General features: G+C 44.3%; 1 protein-coding gene across 1 annotated transcript in view; it reads left to right on the top strand.

The window, feature by feature from the left end:
• Positions 1-24699, top strand: part of LOC125442928 (collagen alpha-5(IV) chain-like) — a 105222-nt gene that overhangs the window by 63976 nt on the left and 16547 nt on the right. The window contains exons 3-10 of the mRNA XM_048514718.1: positions 15193-15282; positions 17524-17568; positions 19620-19664; positions 19757-19819; positions 20193-20246; positions 21778-21804; positions 23234-23314; positions 24266-24317. Coding sequence (XP_048370675.1) covers positions 15193-15282; positions 17524-17568; positions 19620-19664; positions 19757-19819; positions 20193-20246; positions 21778-21804; positions 23234-23314; positions 24266-24317 — 457 coding nt within the window. The remainder of the gene's footprint in view (positions 1-15192; positions 15283-17523; positions 17569-19619; positions 19665-19756; positions 19820-20192; positions 20247-21777; positions 21805-23233; positions 23315-24265; positions 24318-24699) is intronic.

Below are 24699 nucleotides of genomic sequence, written 5' to 3'. Positions count from 1 at the left end.
TTATAGGCAAGTAAGGTTGGGCAAGAAGGGGAATTTCCAGAGCATAATACATCCCCCAAGGCCTCTGGAACAGAATTGGGAGCAGAATTGAGGCGCAAAACATCCTCCACTTCCTCAAGGATATGTTGGTGGGAAGAGTGGATTTCATTCAGGGACATCTCAAGTTGCTTCCACTCAACCGCTAGTTCTTTGATTCCTTTGGTAAAAGCTTCTGAAGAGTGTCCAGTTTTGTTAGGGTTTCCAACAGCAGTCGCTTTGTTGAACTCCTTTGAATTTGCATTTCTCTTGTCAGGTGTAGCATGGGTGTCCTCAATAAGTCTGTGGATAGTAGTATTCCTAAAGAGACGCATAATTTTAATATCATACCTTCTGGAAAAAAAGTGGCGATGTTTCAACAATAGTGAAGGCATTTTAGATGTGCTAAAAGTTAGGGCAATTCTTTTATAGTAATCCACAGGGGGCAAGTATTCATATGAAGTCAACTGAATCTTGTATGGAGCACACTCTAACAACTGGCTCAAAGAGAACCTAATTGCACTATAATTTGACCACCTATTTTGGTTTAGCTTGGAATGTCCAATATACAACACCACTCGCTCTTTTTGCAAAATTAACGAATTCATATTAACTAGCTTTAGCTGCCGGGTGGGTGTAGGCCTTGAAGGCCAATGGGCAGTGTCTGAATAAAAGGGAGCTACCACGTCAGATCCATTTCCTGAAGCTTGTGTCTTTAAAATTTGATGGGAGATCAAGTCTAACTTAGCCCCCAGGATGGTAAAATTTGTTAAAAGTAGGTCAAGAGTTTTTGAAATTAAAATCAACTCATTAGAGAAAAGTTCCTGTCGAATGTATAAATTGTCTTGTGTTGTTAGTTCTTTATTCTTATTTGGAGGCTTTTGTAAACTTGGAATTAAAGCATCCTGTTTTCCTAAACCAGTTGGAGATGGGCTTGTTGCAGAAACTTCTTCTGCAGGGCTAGGAAACATATCCTCCAGCTCCAGGTTAGCTTCCAATGGAGCAAATCTATTTGATAGTGTTAATCCCTCAATTAGTGCCTCCACTGGAGAATTGTCAGTGAAAAACTGGTCAATTTTAGTCTGTTTACTAGACTTCTGGCATGGAGAGTGTGGGGATGAAAGGTACCGTTTCCTCCCGTTCTTCATTTTAGATAGCAGCCGTAAAACAATCAGACAATGAGTAAAATATTCGCACAGGAGCAATTAATTACACTAAGCTAAAACAGACGCTTAAGACGCCAAAGGCTGGTAAAAAATACTAAGTAGCTAAAAGGCTTAAGAGCAAACTTCAAAAGTTCATTAAACTTCAGAAGTTCATTAAAATATATAATATAAAACAGAACCTTAACAGCTGGTGTTAAAAAAACCTAAAAAAAACTTTAGTAGAAGTCTCAAGGCTTTTAGCTGAGAATTGGGGAAATTGGCGTCTCCACACCAGCTGGTCAGGGAATGAGGAATGAGCCAGCAAAAAAACCCTCAAACACTCTGGTTGAGCCAAGAAAATAAAAAATAAAGATAAAATAAAACCAGCAGTTCAACCACACCTGATGATAGGGAAGCTCCAGGCTTCAGAAGTACACAACTTGTTTTAAAAACAAAAGGGAAACAGACTCATTAGTCAGCATTGCTATTATTAAAGTATTGTGGATTTTAGCCTGGTTTTAAAATATCAACTCAGAAGGTTCTTTAATATAGTCTCTCTCAACAAAATTGCAATAGAGAGCTCTAAATTAAAAGAAAGTGCTAAATACTAAGAGATAAAACTACAAAGGGTAGGAGAAATTTAAAACTTATCTTTAAAAGGTGGAGGAGCTCCACGAAGAGCGACTGCTCGGCACCAACTCCACCCTGTGACTAGCCCAAGGTCACCCAGCTGGCGTGTGTGGGAGTGCACAGGCTAATCTGAATTCCCCAGATAAGCCTCCACAGCTCAGGAGGCAGAGCTGGGAATCAAACCCGGTTCCTCCAGATTAGATACACGAGCTCTTAACCTCCTACGCCACTGCTGCTCCCTGATGTTCCCAGGGTTTTTTTGCATTGGTTCCCCACTGTCCCTTTTCCCTGGTCAGTTCTGGCCCCGTGCCACTTCAGTTTATCCCTGATTTCTGCATGCATATTTCTGCCTTTAGTTTTCACTTGGTGTGTGTGTGTGTGTGTGTGTGTGCGTGGTGTGTGATGGTTTTCTCCCCAGGTTTATTACCCCTTTTACTCCATGGCCCGTTCCGCGCAGGCCATAAAGACCGGCATGGGATCGGTAAAAATGCCGTTGTGGGGGAGGACTTTGCACAACTTCCACAGCTAGAGCAAAGCCACAACGGCCCACCTCCCCCACAATGGCATTTTTCTGACTCGCTCGAGCGAGTCTTTTGAAAAACGGCAGTGTCCACCCGGTGCCAAGCGAACTGCACCGGGTGGATGCCGCCGTTTTCCCTGCGCCACTTTAGTTCCCATCTTACCTCCTCTTAGCTACATAAATCCAAACTCTTCTTCTTCTTCTTCTTCTTCTTCTTCTTCTTCTTCTTCTTCTTCTTCTTCTTCTTCTTCTTCTTCTACATACATACATACACATACACACACACACACACACACACACACACACACATATACATACATACATACATACATACATACATACATACATACATACATACATACATACATACATACATAAAACCTTTATTAGGCATAATACCAATATAACAACCAGCATTATCCAGACAAATGTTCCATACATAAAACCATCACAGGTATTATTCCAAAGTTCCTAAAAGGAACTTAGCTACAGAATTCAAAATCACAGAAGAAGAGTTGTTTAGTAGGAATGCCACCTTCCCAGCAACAGAGTATTCCTTAAACTTAGCAGGAAGAAGAGTCAAACGCCTGGTCCTAGCTTCCTCGTATTTGGGGCAGTCAAGCATTATATGTTCCATGGATTGCACCACTATAGTACAGTAGGGGCATTTCCGCTCTTGCAAGTCAATTTTAAGAAACCTCCCTCCTCTTAGCTGCCGTCACTCTGCAGAGGTCAGGGGGCACGTCTCCTGGCTCCGACCCAGGAGGCATTGCCATGGTCATAGGGGCATGTCCACGTGGCTCTGCAAAGCGACGGCAGCCGAGAGGAGGTAAGACAGGAACTAAAGTGGCAGACCCTGTGCAAAGGCGGCCCTATGGGCCGCAGGGGCACCAGCACCATTCGCATCTCAGTGTGTGAACACCCCCAGTATGTGCATCAAGTATGGCGGTGCAATGCCACCATGTGGAACAGGCCCATATGTTTTTCTGGAAGCCAATTTTAAGTTGTGTTTTTTTCCTAGCGTGCAACATTTCAATCGGTTTTCTTTGTTCTCCCATCTTCACCCACTTTCCAACGACTGGACTCTCTTCGGTATTAAACCCACTCTTCTTCCCCCAGATGAATGGTTTAATTAAAAAAACCACAACCCTAAAACATGGATATAACATTGTAGCATTTTAATGATAGTTTAAGCAGGTCCTCTGAATTTCCTTCTTTCATTCATTCATTCGTTTGTTTGTTTGTTTGTTTGTTTGTTAATTATTTAGATTTATATACCGCCCCATCCCCAAGGGGCTCCGGGCGGTGTACAACATAAAATCTCATATACCATAAATATAATTACTAAAATCTTTAAAAACAGCAGTACGAATAATAAGAGGCGTCCAACAAAACCCCATTTTTAAATCCTCCCCAAGAGCGAGAGACGGCGAGTCCCATTAGGTGGAAAAAGGCCCAGATGTAAAGATCCAAAAAGGGTGTTTTTTTTAAAGTTTAAAAAAGTAAGTCTCTAGTAAAGTAAGTCCCTCAAGGAGACGTTTCTTTTTCCTCATATCTTACTATGTTATCCTTTTATCTTACTATACTAACCTGCTTAAACCATTATTATAACTCTGTAGCACTAGATCAACATTTTGGGGCTTTTTTAAAAATAAGGGGAGTTGAAACACCCCTGCGATGACAGCACCCTCCCTTGAAAATCCTTAATATTGAAGGCATGTGTGAAGAAAATTAAATGACTCAACAATAATGAAAACGCAGGAGGGCAGATGTGTGGAAGAACCGTGCCCAAACTGATTCAAATGCTTGTGGATTAATTCCTAAGAAAATCAGAAGGAATTTGAGCATGAGGGAAAAGTCCCCGACACAAATATGTGGTAATTATGTGGAGGAGTGTACCACATCACCCTACCCCATACACATAACTGATATTCCTGAATTCCGGTATCGACATGGTATTCGGATTTGGTCTTTTGAAGCCGGGGGGAGGTTCTGAATGTTTTGGATCTGATATTTCCTATGGGGAAACTTTCCAACTGGGTTTGGGGAGGCACCAAAATTGCAGTAGAGCTGCGGGTGCCTGTCCTTTAAATGCCTCCAAATTTAAAGTAGATCAGACCAAGGTGTTGAGGGCCTCTGACAAGGTGCTCTCAGCCATCCTGCATTATTTCCTATGGAGAGGGGAAACCCACCAAGCTCCTTCCAGGTCAAAAGCCATGTCTGCAAGCAGCAATCACTGGTCAAATGTCTCCCATGGAAGAATCAACACAACAAGTCCAACAAAAACATTTCAGAACCCAGGACTCTCGGTAGAAGCGGAAGCCAATATGTCAAGGCAAACAGACCAACAATCAAACCAGAGAATCTCCGTAGTGGAAACTGAAGCGGGGAGCACTTTTGCAAGCCCAGCCGAACTAAAGGCAACGCACAAACATCCAGCAGAACCCAGCGTCATGGCAGCAGTTCAGACCCAACAGAAGTAATGTCAAACTGGAGAATCCCAACAGAACAACTCCCAAGGAGGGGAAGGGGAACACAAAAGCAGTTTTGACAAAGAAAAATTAACAAACGTGCTTGAAATCAACACATAACTGGAAGGCACAGAAACAAAGAAAAACCTTGCAAATGCTGACACCCGATCTTCCTGGGTGATTCCAAATATTTCCAGGATTTTGGGGACCATTCTTGGTATCCCAAAAATATTCCCAAATGAATTTGGGATACCAAATATATTGGTGTTTTGGGGGGATGTATTCGGCTCCGGTGAATTCTAATGCACACCACCACAGATGAAGCAAGAAAGAGTACAACTGGTTGTTGTAGGCTTTCTGGGCTGTGTAGCCGTGGTCTGGTGGATCTTGTTCCCAACGCTTCACCTGCATCTGTGGCTGTCATCTTCAGAGGTGTGTCACAGAGGGAAGTCTGTTACACACCGTAAGAAAGAGTACCATTTTTCTTTTGGTTAACAGAAGTTGAAAAACATACCCAGAAACCGTGTTGTTTTCTCTACAGCTTGCATTTATGACAACTAAAGCAGAACAGCTGTGGTTTACTGAATGTGAATAAATCCATCCTTCCCTTGCTTTCAAGCATGAGGGTACAAGGTTGGCAGGTAGAAATTTCAGGCCTATGGTTGTTTCCCTCTCAGGTGGATTCCGCACGGGTGATGGCAGCGATGCTGGGGTGTAAGTTGTCCCAGATAAGCCACTGCTCATGGAGGCACCTCCACATGGGCAGCATGGGTAGGAGCAGCAGTGGCGTAGGAGGTTAAGAGCTCGTGTATCTAATCTGGAGGAACCGGGTTTGATTCCCAGCTCTGCCGCCTGAGCTGTGGAGGTTTATCTGGGGAATTCAGATTAGCCTGTGCACTCCCACACATGCCAGCTGGGTGACCTTGGGCTAGTCACAGCTTCTCAGAGCTCTCTCAGCCCCACCTACCTCACAGGGTGTTTGTTGTGAGGGGGGAATGGCAAGGAGATTGTCAGCCCCTTTGAGTCTCCTGCAGGAGAGAAAGAAGGAATATAAATCCAAACTACTCCTCCTCCTCCTCCTCCTCCTCCTCCTCCTCCTCCTCCTCCTCCTCCTCCTCTTCTTCTTCTTCTTCTTCTTCTTCTTCTTCTTCTTCTTCTTCTTCTTCTTCTTCTTCTTCTTCTTCTTCTTCTTCTTCTTCTTCTTCTTCTTCTTCTTCTTCTCCTCCTCCTCCTCCTCCTCCTCCTCCTCCTCCTCCTCCTCCTCCTCCTCCTCCTCATCTTCTTCTTCTTCTTCTTCTTCTTCTTCTTCTTCTTCTTCTTCTTCTTCTTCTTCTTCTTCTTCTTCTTCCCCCCCTTCCCCATCCCTCCGGAGTTCAGCAAGGAGAGTATGGGGGGAAATGGAGGCGCCAAAAAGTGGTGCCTCCAAGCAAGTGCCTTTTGCATGGGGCTGGCAAGGAAACACGTTTCCAAAATGCCTTGCTCATTGAGCAAGGAAGGGAAACAGCGTTTCCCCAGGAAAAGCACGGCGCTGTCTTGATGCAGAGGCGGCAGCCATGCAAACAGCGCCCCTGGAACAATGTTTTTACCGCTGCTTTTTGCCCATGTGGAATCCGCCTAGGTTTTTCCTTGTGGTGTTAAAAAAAATTATCCTTAATGAGATAAAGATGAATTCCTTTTCTTCCCCCCTTTCACAGTAATCCTTAAATCAGAATTGGACTCTGCAGGTTTGATTAACGTTCCCCTCGAGCTTCATCTGGTGTTAGGAGATTTGCCCTGACGCCAGAGACTTTTATTTATTGTATTTATTTATTTGTTGCATTTATAGGGTTCAAGGCGGCTCACAATGTGGCTGTTCCCTAGGACAGCAAATCAACACAACACAAACTTAAGCCCATTAAAACCCATTAAAAGCAGCAGTTACTAGTAATAAATATGAGTAAAAAATTAAAACAACAAGGTTGTTTAAAAACAGGCGCCCGATCTTAAAGGCAAAAGAGGGGAGGGAGTAGGCGGAGCCCAAGATGGAATCAGGGCCCAACCAGGATGGAGAAAAACAGGCCGCCTCAGTTTTCAGTGGGGGCAGTAGAATTGTGGCCAGCCCCCCAAAGGCCCGGTAGAATAGCTCCGTCTTACGGGCCCTGCAGAACTCACCAAGGTCCTGCAGGGCCCGGACAGCTGGAGGTAAAGGTGCCCACAAGAGTTTAGCAGAATGATTCTGTGGGATCCAGCCCAAAATTGCTTCCAAGCTATTGAAACCAGACAGTCATTGTCACATTGGTACATGGATTATGTAACTTGGCAGAGGCTATTCTTTCAGTGACCCTTGTGATATGTTGTACCAATATGGTGGTGCCTTTCAAGTTAGGTTGCTCTTGATTTTTCTTTTTTTTCCCTCTGAGTCACAGTTGATTTATCGTAACTTTGTAAGTTTTTCAAGGCAGAGATGTTCAGCGGTGGTTTGCCAATGCCTTCCTCCACATCACAACCCTGGCATTCCTTGGAGGTCTCCCATCCAAATTCTAGCCAGGGTCAGGGGTGAGAGTGTGTGATTGGCGCAAGGTCACCCAGCAAGTTTCCAAGGCAGAGTGGATTTCCACAGTGGTGGGATCCAAAAATTTTCGTAACAGGTTACCATGGTGGTGGGATTCAAACAGTGGCGTAGCGCCAATGGGGCTGGGCGTGGCACGACGGGGGCGTGGCCAGGCATTCCGGGGGCGGGGCATTAATAATTTCTCTGTTACTGTAAAAAACACTTACTGTAAAAAACACTTAATTTCTCTGTTACTGTAAAAAACACTTAAAAAAAAAATCCTAATTTCCAGCTGGTATCTTTCTGTCCATAATTTAAACTCATTATAGCAAGTCCTATCGTCTACTGCCAACAGAAACAACTACTTCTCCTCTAATTGACTGCCTGTCAAATACTTAATACTTTCAAATACTTAATTTTGTTTCTAGAAATCAAACGAAGGATACTTTCCTCAAACAAGTAACTTTACCGTATTTCTAAAACATGTTTTTAAAACAGCCCAACAGGGAGAATTATCCCGTTTTCTATCTTCGCTAACCAGCCACATAGGAAACAACAGGACTTTATGATTTTTGGACCTAATGGAATTTCTAACGGAAAAGCGGACCCAATTAGTAACCCCCTCTCGGCACACACAAATAATTAGTAACCCACTCTCGGGAACTGGTGAGAACCTGCTGGATCCCACCTTTGGATTTCCAGATCCTAGTCTGACACCTTAACCACTACAACATGCTGCCTCTAGGGTACCAAAAATACTCCCAGGGCACCTCTCTTATCTGGTGTCAGTAGAAAAGTGCATATCACTCAAATGTTGGCGCATCTTCTGTGGCTTCCATTTAACTTCCAGTCTTTTTGTTGCTGACAGAAGTTGGCAGCTTGCTAAGACTTGCACGGGAGTCCCACAGATCTTTCTGTGATAACATTCCTTTAAGTGCACTTTTATTTTCCCTTTCTGCCCAACCCAACCAATGTACATTTTCTCCTATACCTAATATAAAACATGAAAAGATGGCTGTTTCTTGTACACTCCGACTGTATTAATTTGAAAGCAAATTGCCACTCTTCAGAGACCTCGTATTTATTTTTTTCTATAATTTTTCATACATTTATGCAAGCAAATTACCTATCCTAAAACCCCTTCCCTTGTAATCAAGTTAATACTAAATCTGGCTTCTTCATTTGACTGTTCTCATTATGACCATGAAACCACCATGAAATCATCTGTATCATGTGGCTAGTATTACTTCTGTTTGGACTATATTGTTTGGACTATTGAGCAACAGCCGCAGAAGGCCATTGCTTTCACCTCCTGCATGTGAGCTCCCAAAGGCACCTGGTGGGCCACTGCAAGTAGCAGAGAGCTGGACTAGATGGACTCTGGTCTGATCCAGCTGGCTTGTTCTTACGTTCTTATGTTCTTAAATTTACCAGCTGTGATTTGTAATCATTGAAAAGAAGACGTATGTCACTTTTGCTGGAAAGGAATGTTTCCACCTTGAACTGCAGAGTGACAGCATTTCTTTACCCTACTTCCCGCTTTAAGGCACTCAGAATCTGGAAAACGGCTTGCCTATTTTTGTAAATGCATAATTGCTGTTTTTTTCAAGATTTTTCCCCTTTCGTTAACTGTCTCCCATCTGCTCTTCAGCCATATCTTCTTCCACAGTGGGGAAAAATCAACTCTCCGCGTGGGAATTCCCTTCAGTTAGTAGGTTCTTCATCATGTCAGATGTTACATTGAGAAGAAATTATTTTCTCCAACAAGAGATGAATGGGGGCAGAAACAGATATTCTTGTCATGGCGTGTAAAAGCAAACTACCATTTAATTGTTAATGGCTGCCCATCGGGGTTGCCGTTATGCCCCTCTCTTCTTCCTCTATGTGCCTTTTACCCCTATCCCTTACTTGTTTGCTCAAACCATGCTGCACAGGGACACTTATAATCCATGTACAGCATACACATGATTTCTCTTGGTACAGTTATAGTTAACATGTGTATAGCTCAGGGGTCTGCAACCTGCAACTCTCCAGATGTTCATGGACTACAAATCCCACCAATTGGCCATGCTGGCAGGGGCTGATGGGAATTGTAGTCCATGAACATCTGGCATGCCATAGGTTCGCCACCACGGGCCTATAAACTCTTCCAGGTCAGGCTAGTCTGTTAGCCTGACTGGGCGTGAAGGTGACCATGTTGCTATTCTTCCGGTGAGAGACCATCTCCATAGGAGTCACCTCAGCTGCTCTTTCACCCTGTTTGTCCCCTATGTGCAGCATAGCTTGACATGGGCTGGGTGGGACAGCAGAGTGCGTGCTACTTCATGCTCAGAGTAAACAAGCAGTTTTGTTCGAAAGAGATTGCAGAGCTGAAGTTGTTTTGCCAGGTTGAGGCCCCAGCAGGGAGGGAAATTCCTGCAGGAGTAAGTTAGACTCCTAAGGTGATCCTGAGAAAGCTTTCTTGGGAGTTAGCCCCATTGAATAAACCTGAATGAACCTCAACCTGAGAGCAGCAGTGGCATAGTGGTTAAGAGCAGGCGCACTCTAATCTGGAGGAACCGGGTTTGATTCCACGCTCTGCCGTTTGAGGTGTGAAAGCTTATCTGGGGAATTCAGATTAGCCTGTGCACTCCCAACGCACGCCAGCTGGGTGACCCTGGGCTAGTCACAGTTCTTCTGAGCTCTCTCAGCCCCACCTACCTCACAGGGTGTTTGTTTGGGGGGGGGGAAGGAGATTGTCAGCCCCTTTGAGTCTCCTTACAGGAGAGAAAGTGGGGATATAAATCCAACTCTTGTTCTTCTACATGGGTTTCTGAAGAAACACACTTAGGATTGTTCTATATGTCCTGGTTCTCAAGCAATGAAAAACCCAGATAAACCTCATTTATCAAGCTAATTTTCAGGCTTTGCTCATGGGAGAGAAACTGTTTTTTTTAACAAAATTGAAGCTTAGTGTAACATTTCCTGGTACTTGGCTCACCATCCCCACCCCTCACCCAATTTTTCCTATCACAATTTCTCACCTATTTCCACTTCACTGAAGTTCCCTGCAAGAATTAAAATGTTTCAAGGGGATAGAATATGTGCTTAGATTTATTACTGAGGGGTAAGGAGGTAACCTGACAGGAAAAAGATTATTTATTTATTTTTAAACAAACCAGAACAAAATGTATTCATTGAAATATACAACTGAGGTAAATGTTAACAATCAGCCAGGTGTTGTTGGATGTCAGGTTTTCAACAGTACAGTGCACACCCAAGGAAAAACCTTCAGGCATGTTTATTTATAGCAAAATATAACCCTTGGCTGCAACTTACCTGGTGCAATACTATAACATCTTTATATACTCACTTACTTCGTCAGATGAGTTAACTAAAAAATTGATATTTCTTCAGATCTTTACCTCGCATTGCTATTAAACTTCCTGTCTCACTGTAAAGTGTCCTCTGTCCAATCTTGGACAGGTATCTCGGCTGCCCCTTACCTGTCCAACATAACATCTACGAAATGCTGCTGGGCCTTTTCTCTAGGGCCCGTTTTGACGCTTTTCCATCAGCCAATCTAATGGGCAGATTTCAAAAAATTCCCACAGCATAGGAGATTATGTGCTTGTAACTCAGGGGAAGTGGACTCTGTATTACATATTCTATTGCATTGTGAACTCCAGAAAGGGGAAAGGGAGGCTTTAATTCACCCATTGTTCATTCAGTACAGAAATTTAACTATAGTTAATTCCGATTCAGTCCTTGTGAGAATTTTACTGGAAGACCGAGTTTCTTTTATATCTCAGCAGGTAGCTAAATTTTGTATGCTGGCACATAATTGAGAGGGAATTGATAGTAGGCGCCATCTTGAGCTAACATTAATATTAATTTTATAAGCTGCATTTTAATGGGGTAGGGTTTATTTTTATTAGAGCCATCTTAATTCATATTTATTGTATTTTAAATTGATTGTGCTCTATCTGTTCTGTACACCGCCCTGAGCCCTCCGGGGGAGGGCGGTCTATAAACCCAATTAATAATAATAATAATAATAATAATAATAATAATAATAATAATAATAATAATAATAATAATAATAATAATAATAATAATAATAATAATAATAATAAGCGAAGAATCATGTTAGGATCAAGAGCCAGACCACATGAAGGTGACCGTAATAATGCTACAAGCTGATGATATTTTTTGTGTATAGACTTATACCATGGATTCCTGTACAAATTCGATTTTTCTTTTGTTTATTGTTCTTTCTTTTTCCTGTTCTTCTCTTCTCTTTTTTGCTGGCCTAATGGCCGTAATAAAACTGACTTGTCCTCTGTCCAGCTCTGATTTTCAGCCCTCCAACCCTAACCAAACCTGCCCCTGTCGGATCTGCCTGCCTTTCCCCAATATTCATTTTCCTGTGTATTGGTTCAGGGCTTCATATTTATTTGATCTTGTGCTTTGGCGCCAACATCGGTGCCATGTCCCAGTGCTGCAGAGTTCCCCAGGGAGGGCAAATCCACTGACGTGCGGCAGATTTACCCCCCTGATGAACTATACTTCCCAGGAGACCTTGTGAGCCCCATGGTCTTCTGGGAAGTATAGTTCCTCCGGCTGGTTTTAGCCTGAACTGTAAATAGGCCTTTTTTTTCAGCCTCAAAAAGTACTAAAAAAAGAAAAGGAACGTAGGTAAGTGTGGGAAGGGGGGAAGGGGATGTGCCACGGGGGGCAATGAGGGGGGCATGGGGAAAAGTGGGAGGGACGGGGCGGAAAGGGGGAGGGGCCGGTGCATGACGCACCCCCCTGTCCCCTTGGTGCTCCGCCACTGCTCCCATCCAAGTACTAATCAGGGCTGACAATGTTGAGCTTCTGAGGTCTAAAGAGATCAGGCTAGCCTGGGCTATCCAAGTTCAGGCATTACTTGGGTGCAGAGTTATAATTCTCCCATTTCTGTTTTCCCCTCAAAAGTCCTTACATATATTCTTTGTAGTTTGGCCAAAAGGACAAAAACATTAACACAAGTTGCAGACCCCTAGGAGAATCACCCCCTGAAGAAAGTGTAACAGGGTTGCTGTTTAACATGCTATAAAGTCCAAATTAAGAAGATACCAGGAACAGCAGGAGATACCTCACAGTAGCATAGTTTGGAGAAGGTGTAACTGTAGGACACAGACTGTCACTTCCAAACATAGATCTGTCTTAATCATCTTTCCAACATGCCCATGTGAACCAAACAGGAGCTTCACTGTAACCCAAGAAATAAAAAGCAAAAATGTTGCTTCTGATTTTACAATGTGTAGTTATGTAACTTATTTAGAGATAGGCGAGCTATTAGAATACATTTTTGATTTAGGAATTAAAAATCCAGTTTCTTTCCTGTTGTCTTGGCAGAACAAAGTTCTGCTAGCTCTTACCTATAGTGCAGTTCTAAACAAATTTACGTACTTCTAAGCCCACTGATTTCAATGGATTTAGAAGGGTATAACTGCTTAAAATTGCAATTGCAAAATTGACAACGTTGCAAAATTGACAATAGTTTTGGCTTTGTGTGTGCGTCTTATGGCGACCCTGCACGGTTTTTAAGGAGGTGCCTCCGCAAGAAGGCAGAGCGAGGGGAAACTATGCCTGAGGCGCACACACCCTGGGCCCCTGCCGCAGCATTGCCCGCCACGCCCCCTCAACAGCCCAGCCACTCCTCCACCACTGCTCCACCTGGGGCGTTGCGCCCCCTCCCCTGTCCCATGGGCGCTACGCCACTGCCTCCACATCACACCCACCCTGGTATTCCTTGAAGGTTGCCCATCCAAATTCTAGCCTGAGCCAATTCTGATTAGCTTCTGAGATCTGATGAGATCTGGATGGCCTGGGGCTATCCAGGTCAGGTGACTTTTGTATTTATTTTTATTTTATTTATTTTTTCAATTTATATACCGCCCGATCCCCGGTAGGAAAACTTGACTATGATCTAGGCTGCTTGTAGCTACTGTTTGCTGGCATTCCTAAATCTTGTAAATAAGTCTAGTCCCACTCGATCAAGTCTGAATTTGCCCTGATCTATTTTTCTGCCTTCCTGGATAGTAAGTAGCACAGGACCCCACATAATATTTCATCTTACCACAGTGTTTGGGAAAGGTAATTATTATTCGCAATAAAATGCAGTTTAAAGACTGTTAACACTTTCACCTGGTTACCTCCAGCTTCCAAGTACCTGTTCATACAAAGAGATTTTTACAAGCCTTCCATATAATCAAAAACTTCGGCTAATCCCTAGGAAAGAAAGGGCAGATTCACAATTATGAGCCTGCCATTTAGAAACCTTTCTATTGTGAAATTTGTGCGTTGCTTGTGTAAGCCGAAGGGAATTGTTGTGGTGAAAAAAAGAGTGTAAAATTCATAACAGCATTGCTGTTTTTGTACCGGTTTAATATATAAGTGGTGTCTCATGTATGTGGGACATAAGGGCCGAACTAGACGTGATGGTGTCTGTGGATCTGTCCAGAGGTGGGATCCAGCAGGTTCTCACAGGTTCCCGAGAGTAGGTTACTAATTATTTGTGTGTGCCGAGAGGGGGTTACTAATGGGTGATTTTGCCACGTGATTTTTGCCTTAGTTACGCCCCTCCTCTCCTTGATAGCCTTGAGAACTTGAAGCAGTCCTGGCAGGAGGAATTGCACCGGCAGTGCGTGGCAGCCTGTAGCCTGCGTGCATTCGACCGTTCCCTTAAGGACTGAAGCAGCGGCTGCGTCCTTGCCACAGCCCCGCCCAGGAATGCCCCGCCCCAGGAATGCCCGGCCATGCCCCCGTCATGCCACGCTCAACCCCATTGGCGCTACACCACAGTTTGAATCCCACCATCATGGGAACCTGTTACTGAAATTTTTGGATCCCACCACTGGATCTGTCCCACAGATTTCACTGCCATGTGAAACTGATTTTAAAATGCCTTGAGAATCCTAGGCAGGTTGACATACTCTTGTTCCTACCCCCTCCTTTTTCAAGTGTCAAAACAGCCACCAGGGGGAGCTTGTGGTCATCGAGATGTACTGGCTGCTCAGACCAGAATGATCTGGGTTCGGATCCTCCCTCAGCCACAAACCTTTGTGTCTCAATTTTACTTAATTCTTAGCGTACTTGTGAGAATAAAATGGAAGGGAGAACCACGTTCCTGCTCTAAGCTCCTTGGGAAAAGAAAGGAGATACAAATGCATTTGTTTTAATTGTCACAGTCCACGGCAGTTTCTTAGATACCTCCTCTCGTGCAAGTTTGAGTCAGAGCATGGCCTGTCTCTAAATATTATTTTTTTGTTCAGGCATCCATCCATGTGAGTTATTTTTTTAAATTATTTTTTACATTTATACCCCACCCTTCCCCAAAGGGCAGGCACTGGGGAGGGCAGGAGCTGGCCTGCCGGGAGGGGGCGGGGCTTGGTGGTGGGTTGACCAGGGGGCACCATAGCGGCAGTCCGGCCCCTGCCGCCATGGTGCCCGCCTGGACCGCCCACCCCTGAGCTCTACCCCCCCAGCTGTCATAAGTGGGGCATGGGCGGGGGACACGGGGAGCTGGGCGTGGGGAGCCGGTCATGCCCCGGGTGCCATTTAGGCCCAGTACGCCTCTGGCATTTCCTCACGCTCAGATATGGCAAAGTAATTGGGAAACTGCCCTTTCTACATGGTTAGAGGCACCTAGTAATTTGGAAGGCTGGATTTTTAACCTCGGGTGGTGGCATGAAGCAGAGGAACACGTTTTACATGCACACAAACATGAAAAACATGTAAACACAAATAGATACATATAAATTTATGGCGGTATTGTGTTTTTTAAAAACATGATTTTGTATAACAAACTGAAGCACTGTATACTGATACTTTTCATCTGCATTCTACTTTTTCCAGGGTGAAAGAGGGTTTCCAGGTTTGTCAGGTCAAGTAGGTTTACCTGGATTTCCAGGACCAGAAGGACCACCTGGATCAAGAGGTGAAAAAGTAAGTAATACAAACCCATGTTTTATTTTAACAGTGGTTAGTTTGTGAAACCAAGGCTCAGCTCCTGGACAGTCATGCAAACCTTGGTTTGTCACAACTAATACTGTAGTAGTAGTAAAGCCTTTATTGGCATTGTAAATTACAGTAAAACATTTATCAATTTAAAAAACTAGAATGCATCAAATATATACCGATACAAGTTGTTCCCATGAGTTATGTTTGTAATTCCAGCTCTTATCAATATAAAGTCCAAACATGATCACCAAAAGCTACAATCCACAAGTGCTTACTTTTTTACAGTTCATATAAAAAGTGGCACCTGATAATGAGACTGCAACATCTTTTTAGAAGTCCTCCGCACTTGCTTGGGTTTGGTTATCAGGGGTCTTAGGTTGGTTTCTAAAAGAACCGTTTCCCGACATATTAAGAAGTGGGCTGATTGTAAAGTGTTATAGATTTCCAAATCTAGCATGGGATAAATAATACTACTAGTTAGGAAAAAATACACAGGGAGCTGAAACATAAATCTTCAGTTCCTAAGCTCAATTAGTAGACACAGAATACCAGTAGTCATTAAATAATGTGGCCAGCCGTATTGATATATTCATAGTAAATAAAAGGCCCCCGGGGAGCACAACAAGTACATTCTACTGAGAACTCTCAACTATCTCCGCAATGAAATTGGCGATCTCTTCACAAAGACCAGGGTCCGAGTTGTTTAACAATAGAGATAACCTAGTCAGATCAGGCAGTCCAGATTGGAAGAAAAAATGTAAATTGGTGTATTTAGATCTGATGTTATCAAATCTGGCGCAGTGCAAGAGTTGGTGAGTCAGGGTTTCAACCACATTAAGTTTGCAACTGCATAACCTTGCAGATTTGTCTAAGTTGCTGAACCTGTCCTTTAGAAGGGCAGAGGGCATAACGTTAAATCGCGCAATGGTAAGGGGCAACTAATACTGGATTAATTTTCTTCTCTGTGTCTCCTGGGAGGATGTTGCCAGAGAATAAGTCAGTATTAAAATCAGATTAAGTTTCAGTTCCTAACTAATTGCAGTAACTGGAATGGCCTACGTTCAGACAGGCATGTTATCATTGTTCGTGCCAGTGTCTAAATGGAGCCAGTGTATTGTCAAGATCTATAAAATATCTACTAAGGCAGACCTGGGCATTATATGGCCCAAGTGCCACATCCGGCCCGCCGGATGACCCTGACTGGCCCGTATGAGTCACAAATGGTAAAAAATGTTAACATTTTGTCTACCATTATTTTGAGAAATTTGTGTGAATAAATTACATTTTTTGGAAGGCAACCTCACTTTTTCATTGCATAACTTTAACATATACTAGTCTTGCCTGCTTGTCAAAACAATGCTATTTACTGCTTTTTTATATAAAGAAATAGAATAAATATTATGCAGAATTGAGTTCAGCCTTTTGGCCCGGCCCTCCACAATATTTTCTGTTTCTTATGCGGCTCCATGGAAAAAATAATTGCCCACTCCTGTACTAAGGTTTCAACCTCCTAGTAGGGGTGGGCAAAAAAATTACCAGTATTTTTTGGGTTCAAGTTTATTAGACCCAAAATTTTTCAAAAAAACTCGATACTATGTGTTTAAAAAGCCGTTACTACATATTGACTTTGTTGAGTCTGAAAACTTTGGGGTTAGTAAACTTGAAGTTGACAAATCTTCCTGCCTCCAGATTCCACATGAGTTTGGGGGGCAACAGGTAGTCAGAGTTGAGACCATTTCACCCACATGGGGCTCAGAGGCAAGGACTGAGTTGGAAGCTGGACTCGACATTGAACTGAGGATGCCGCCTCTGGTCTCCATGTGGAGATTGGAGACAGAACCAACAGTTGAATGTTGGACCCAGCCAATAGTTCAATGCTGGGCCCAACCACCCTGCAGGTGAGTGAGGAGGAGAGAGGTTTTCTTTTTTTAAGGTGGTGGGCTGAATTGGCCCCAAACACTGCTGGGAAAAAAAAAGGCTTCATAGAGTCCTTGTCTGAAAGATCTTTCTGATTATCAAGCAGTTGTCCAAGGACAAGGGTTCGAGCCTCTTCACGTAAAAGACAGTGAAGAATCGTATGAATGAGCATATCTGGTTCATTAAGATCACAAATACATAGACAAGCGGAGTCACTGTACATTTTTCAGTGTGAACTTTCCATTCACGTTGATACAGTGATTATAGTTGATTCTTTTTCTTTCTGTCTTTCTTCCCATTACTTTGTAGGGGGACGATGGACTTCCGGGGCCATTTGGACCCAAAGGAATTAGAGTATGTAACATTTAATTTCAAGATATGTAATTGCTTAAGATGAGAGTAAAGGAAGTGGTTGATTCTTGTGAGTTTTACCCTGATGCTCATAACAGAACTAACTCCAAACCAGTATGTATAAGGTGGACATAGGGTGCCTTGTACTTTGTCTGACCTCTGGTTCATTTAGCTCAGTATTATCTGCTCCGGTGCCGTTCAGCTTTCAGGAGAGGGTTCCAGGGCCCTTCCAGCTGTGCTATGAACCCATGTAGAGCTGCCATTTTGTCCTGCCTTTTGAAAGGATTTATTGCATAGAACGCAAGGGTGCCATGTCTCCTGTATTCCTTTAAGGGCGATTCCGCACATGAGTAAAATAGGTTCGACCCAGTTCCCTGAGAAGGGTACTGACCTAGGTCGAAGCCATTGTTGTTCCCCACTGCAACCAGCTTGATCCCAGCTCGGAGGGCGGATTCATCCTGTGCCTCTTCGCTGCTCCGTTCCGATTGGCTACTGTTCTAAGGCCATGTTCCATCTAAAAAAAACTGCCACAGGAATGGAGGGACGAAGGTGGTGTTTTTTGATTGGCCAGCTGTATGCATGCCCGAAACACTCAGCTGTGATTGGCTGAATGGGGGACTCCTGGCACCAGAGATTCCGCACTTTACTGGAATCGAGCTGAGTTCGAGCGTGGTTCCCTGAAAAAGTAGTAGTTCCCAACTGGAGTTGGAAATTTGACCATTACACGGGGCGAAGCTGGTGCAAAACCACGTCGATCCCATTGGTTGTGCGGAGCACTTAGGTCGAACGCAGCTCGAACTTAGGTCGATAACGCAAGTGCGGAATCAACCCAAATGTCTGCCAAGAAGAGCAGCAGGACTAGAAGGTGAAAATCCATCAGCACTTGGAAAAGTTTTCCTCATGACTACTGACCCTTCCTCTGGCAACGGATCACCTCCTGGTGCTCATCTTGGGTTCCCTGTCCCCAGTTCTTGTTGACCAACATAGTAATAAATTAAAATCATCACAGTAAACAGATAACTATACTAATCGCTAGAAGCTCAGGCAAACAGAGTGGACCTCTTCATATATCTGAAGGGTTGCAGAGAACACGCTAAGTAAATATACAGAGGCCAATCTGCTGCTGGTTCCCGGCCCCTCAATGATGCGGCTGGCCTCCACTCGGGCCAGGGCTTTTACGGCCCTGGCCCCTGCCTGGTGGAACACTCTTCCTCCAGCTGTCCGGGCCTGTAAGACTGAGTTGTTCCACCGGGCTTTTGGAGTGTCCGGCCGCTGATGTGCCCCCCCCCCGCCTCCCCCATCCTCCCCTCCCCTACTTTAGCCTCCTGTGTTTGGGGTCCCTTCACCATCTATGGGACCCCTTCCCCTCCCCTCTGGGAGGGTTTTATTAAGGATTTATTGCCGACGCTGTTTTTATAATCTGACCGCTGTTGTTTATTTTAAATGTGGTTTAATTGTATGTGATATCATTATGTTGTTCACCGCCCAGAGCCCTTTGGGGGTAGGGCGGTATAAAAAACTCAAAAGTAAAGATAGATAGATGGATAGATGGATGGGTAGGTGGGTGGGTGGGTGGATGATAGATAGATGGATAGATGGATGATGGATGGATGGATGGATGGATGGATGGATGGATGGATGGATGGATGGATGGATGGATGGATGGATGGATGGATGGATGGATGGATGGATGATAGATGATAAATGGATGATGGATGATAGATAGATAGATAGATAGATAGATAGATAGATAGATAGATAGATAGATAGATAGATAGATAGATAGATAGATAGATAGATAGATAGATAGATAGATAGATAGATAGATAGATAGATAGATAGATAGATGATAGAGTGAGTGAGTGAGTGAGTGAGTGAGTGAGTGAGTGAGTGAGTGAGTGAGTGAGTGAGTGAGTGAGTTGCAGGTGCTGTCACCAAAAAGGCCCTCCTCCAGCTTCATAATGAAGATTTATCCCGTCATGCCTGCCCTGACATTTCAGTACTTCCCTACTTTCTTTTACTTAAATAAAAGTATGCCTATTTCCTATTTACAGGGGCCTCCAGGTTTGCCAGGGTTTCCAGGAACGCCAGGAGTTCCTGTAAGTAGACTTCTCAAATTGTTATGATACCAGAATTCATCAGCTTTTCAATCAGCTAATGCAATCATGCTGCCCTTCCAACCATCTTTCAGGGACTACCAGGTCAGGATGGGCCTCCAGGAGCTCCCGGTATCCCAGGATGCAATGGAACAAAGGTGGGACTGCTTTGTTTTGAAATGTATAGTTGTGCCACCCTAGCAGGAAATTGAGCTGTTCTGCTTGCTACAGCAGAAAGTGTATTGGGGAGGTTCGCCTGTGGCCATCTAATTACTTTGTGGCAGAGGTGAAATTTACAACAGGAGGTTCCTGATTTGTAGCTTAGCTGCTGTGCTATCCCAGCTGCATGAGGAAATACTGGATATTTTTTAATCGCAATTGAATTACCCAAATTTTGTAAAATCAGTTCTAGCCCCTGGTTTGTTGTGATGCTGCTGCCTGTTTCCAGCTTCAGAATTTTGTCTAAGCATTTGTGAAACTTCCTGTTGTTTATTATGGTATTTTTAAAGTTTTCTTTCTGTCCCCTCACAGGGCGAACGTGGCTTCCCTGGCAGTTCAGGCTTTCCAGGTTTACAAGGTCCCCCAGTAAGTAAGAGGAGCTTCCTTGCAGAACTGCCTTCTTTGCTCCAAATCTGAAGTCCTCGTCCAAGGATGCTTGAATGTTCGAAGCTGCCTTCTGCAGAGTCAGACCATGAATCCACCTAACCCAGCGGTGGCGAACCTATGGCATGGGTGCCAGAGGTGGCACTCAGAGCCCTTTCTGTGGGCACGCGTGCACAGAGTCTGTCATGTAGAGGGGTGGAAAATCACACCCACACACACCCACACCCACACCCACATACACACACATCTAGACTGGCCTGGGCATGATCGTTTACCTGGGAGAAAGCTCGGTTGCTGGCAATGGGGCTTGCTTCTGAGTAAACCCTTCTAGGGTTGTGATTCACCCATTCAAAGCATTGAACGGTTGCTTCACCATTCTTACTCCTGAGTAACGCATTTCTAACCTAAAACCTCAGTATTCAGATTAAATTGCCATGTTGGCACTTTGCGATAAATAAGTGGATTTTGGGTTTCAATTTGGGCACTCGGTCTTGAAAAGGTTCGCCATCACTGACCTAACCTATACTCAGTTTCACATAAAGATGTTAGTTCCATTCTAGCAGACTGCTTTTAGCAGGAGGCCTTACATTTTTGGCCCTCTCCCAAAATAGTAGAACCCGGGAGCATCCAATAAAGCTAATGGGCAGTAGATTCAGGACAAAAGGAAGTACTTCTTTACACAATGAGCGATTACAATGTGGAATTCACTGCCAGAGGATGTAGAGATGGCCTCAGGCACAGACAGCTTTGAAAGGGGATTAGACAGATTCACGGAGGCTAAAGGGGACCTTCACATTCAGAGACCAGTCAGCATCTCAATCTCAGCAGCAACATCAGGGGAAAACCTTGGCCTCTATGCTAAGGTGATCAGATTTTCACCTTTTTAAAGCAGGACGCACGTGCACGCGGCCGCAGGAGCACACTGCCTTCTGGGGCGCTCCCCGGTTTCCCGCCCTGTGAACCGGGAGCGCCCCAGAAGGCAGTGCGGCAGCCTTCCAAAAATCAGGACATTTAAAAAACCCTGAGGGACGTGGGACAAATTGGTTAAAAGCGGGACTGTCCCGCCAAAAGCGGGACATCTGGTCACACTACTCTATGCCCTACGGGCCACAGGACGAGGCAGAATTCTGACTTAGATGGACTGCTGGTCTGATCCAACCAAGGCTCTTCTTACATTCTTACATCCTTATGTTCTGGAACTGGGGCCCAAAAAGGCAAAAAAAATCAGAGAAAGCCATAAATTATGAAAATTAGGCACAAAATGAAGCTTTGTGTGTGTGTGTGTGTGTGAGAGAGAGAGAGAGAGAGAGGGGGCAATAGATGTGTGGGTAATATGGCAATATTCAACCACTGCTTTCCTCTCAAGAGCATCTTTGAAAGATCAAAATGTTCAAAACTTCCTGTCATCGTACTCATGAAGAGTTGCTGCCCATGCAGCAAGAGAACATTTGTGTTTTGCTAGTAATCATTTAATGAGATACTAATACCTTTTCTTCTATTTTTCTTAATGCAGGGTCCTCCTGGCTTACCAGGTATGAAGGTAAGTGTGCCTCTACGATAATTGCTAAGGGGTTGAATTATGCGTTTTATTGCTTTCTTCTGGAAGGCATTTGCTTTTGGAAGATGGAAGGATAATTAAAATTAAAAACATCTGAATGTGTTGAAAGTCACGTGGCCACACTTGCCCACGCTCTGTAGCAAGTGGACTCAAAAGTTGTGGTATTTGCCCGTGGTTTCCACAACCGTGCTTGGTGTATTGCTTTCTAGCTGTGTGGCTTAATGTAGTAACTGGTGGGGAAGATTTTCATGTTTTAACTGAGAATGATAAGTTGAACCCTCACTTGGGGATCTCAATATTCATACTCATGATTTCCTCCATGCATGGTGTTATTTTGCATTAGCGGACAAGTTATTTGGATATTGACACAGGTTTTGCAAGCACTACTTACCAGTTGATGTTGAAGTTACAGAGATGAAGGTCGTTTTCCCTATCGCTACTTTGATAGCGGGGTCAGCAGTCCCACTACAGAAGCGACAACGCAACTTCTTGGCAGCAGCTTCGCTCGCACCTCAGCGTGTGTGGATTTCCTGGCGGCTCCTCAAAGCGAGCGCCTTTTGATGGCCCGATGGGGAAGCCGAGTCGCCAGAAATGGCCGCTGAGTAGCTGGCGCAGCAAAGTGGGGTAAAGTGGGGAAGCGACCCGGCAAGGAATGTGACATGAGCACACAACGTTTGTGGGGTGGGGCTGGAAGTCCATTTTCCCCTCCTTCTTCATTAGTACCTTTGTTTTATATTTGGCTCCTGTAATATTTTGTTTTTCCCGAGACTGAAAGGATCTAGCAGACAGTTAAGAGGATGTGTGAAGTTATTTAGAAGCAGAGATTGTGAGCCACATCAGTTGTATCATTACTTTGTGCACCGAATGTGTGGTGCTTGTGGTGTTGCTGTTGTTGCGGAGAAGAGCATCTTTATGAAATATTCTTTGTGGAAGGCCAAAGACCACCAGCATAGCCTGCCGACCTTCTGCTAGCTGAATTTCTGTGCCCTTCTAAAAGTGTTTTTCATTTTAACATAATCTCGTTCTGCTGATGCTTTCAGCCAACGAAATTCTTTCTAAACATGGTCTTTTAGAAAGTTCACTCCTTTTTTTATTAGGGTTTTTATTATTTAAACCACTGCCCTAAGATTTAAAGTGATAACAGATTCAAGATGACCATATATGTGGGTGCACAGAGGAAATCAACGGGACCCTCAGTAGCCCCACATATTATTGACGAGTGCTTTTCAGTAAATTGAAAATAGTAAAATGAGTAAATGGCTAAAAAAATTGTTGAAGAATTTGTCTTTTGGTGCAGTACAAATGGCTTCAAGATATCAGTGAATGGCTAATAGTTATAATTTCAGTCTGCCTTTTTAACAGGCCGCTCAGGTGTCTGTTTTCTTAAGTCTAATTTTCTTGTGCCATTCAGGGTGACCCAGGGGACATCCTCACATCTCCGTTGCCAGGACAAAAAGGCGAACCGGGATTTCCAGGTCTGCCAGGAATACCAGTAAGTTTCCAACTTTATCATGCTATGCAATAAAATGTATGTGGTCCGTGGTGCAGAGCCTTGTTTTACGCGCTGGTGCAGCATTACGCGCTGGTGCAGCATTACGCGCTGGTGCAGCATTTCAAAATGGCGATCTTATTTTTTTCAGGAAATTCAAGATAAAACATTTAGCAGTTTCCCGACTACAATTTTGCAAGGCTCTGTTTAGTGAAGGGCCACAAGGAGGCAGTAGGGAGCTGAAAGGAGCAAGTTCAATTTTTTTGGCCAGAAGATCATGTTGTTTGTTGAATATCGCGTGCCTGGCAGAAAGATTTTGACCAAGTCATACTTTTTGGTCACTGACATATGTCATTTTGCCAGAAGAGAACATGCATTCTTTGCCTTATGTTCACAGCCTCCTGTTTGGAAGGTATGACTGCAGGGAAATTGCTTCAAAAATCATGCTATATTTGCAGTTTGACCTAACAGGAACAGTTTCCCTTTGGGTCTCTGCCTCTCCCACAATTCTGTTATATTTCCAGCAGTATTTAATACCAGACTGCAGGGGCCTCCAGTATGGTGCCTGTGAGTATCGGGATGCTCCTCCCAACACCTTTACTGGTGCCTGCCAAGTAATTTTTGAGGAATGAGCAGGGCCAGGTCAGAGGAAAGAGCCTCTGCTGCTAGATTTTGTTGGATCCAGTCTTATATCTGGATGGATTTTTATGCATTTTGAGTTTGTCTCGCATTCTGCTTTCCCAAAGAGCCGAGGGGGCAGCAGGCAGAACTAAGGACTGTGCTGCGTAGGCCTGTGAAGCACTGGCACACCAGCATATGTGATGCCGGTGGAGCCCCGGGACTGTTCGCACGCTCCCATGCTGGTGGTCCTGGAGCTGCCACAGCCCACAGAGATGCCTTCACATGGAAGCACCTCTATTCTGTTTGTAAACTTACTTCCTCTTCCTTGCGCAGCTCCACTGGGACGAGGGGACATGCCCCCAGCACCATGGCAATGCCTCGGAGGGCAGGAAACGTGTCCCCTCGTCCCTGCAGAGCTGTGCAAGGAAGAGGAGGTAAGTTTACAAACAAAATGGAGCCGCCTAAAAGCGGCGCCTCCGACCCGATGCCATTTGCTCAGCACTGGGTTCAAAACGCTGTTTTTGAAAAGACTGTTTCCAAAACAGCGTTTCCCCGCCAGTTGTGGGGGGGAAGCACGGTGCTGCCTTGTTGCAGAGGCATCAGCCGTGTGGAGTGTGCCCCTGGAACTGTGTTTTTACTGTTCCATGGGTGCTGTTTTTGGCCCGTGCGGAGTGGGCCACAGTCCTGTTTCTTTAAGTGCTAAGGGGTTTAGACAACACAAGCCTTTATTGGCATATAAAACAGGACAAAATTTTAAAACAAAACAA

The sequence above is a fragment of the Sphaerodactylus townsendi genome, linkage group LG13, assembly GCF_021028975.2.
Source record: "Sphaerodactylus townsendi isolate TG3544 linkage group LG13, MPM_Stown_v2.3, whole genome shotgun sequence".
NCBI classification, from domain to species: Eukaryota; Metazoa; Chordata; class Lepidosauria; order Squamata; family Sphaerodactylidae; genus Sphaerodactylus; species Sphaerodactylus townsendi.
The sequence above is the reverse complement of the archived record's forward strand: the minus strand, read 5'-3'. Positions and strand labels throughout refer to the sequence as shown.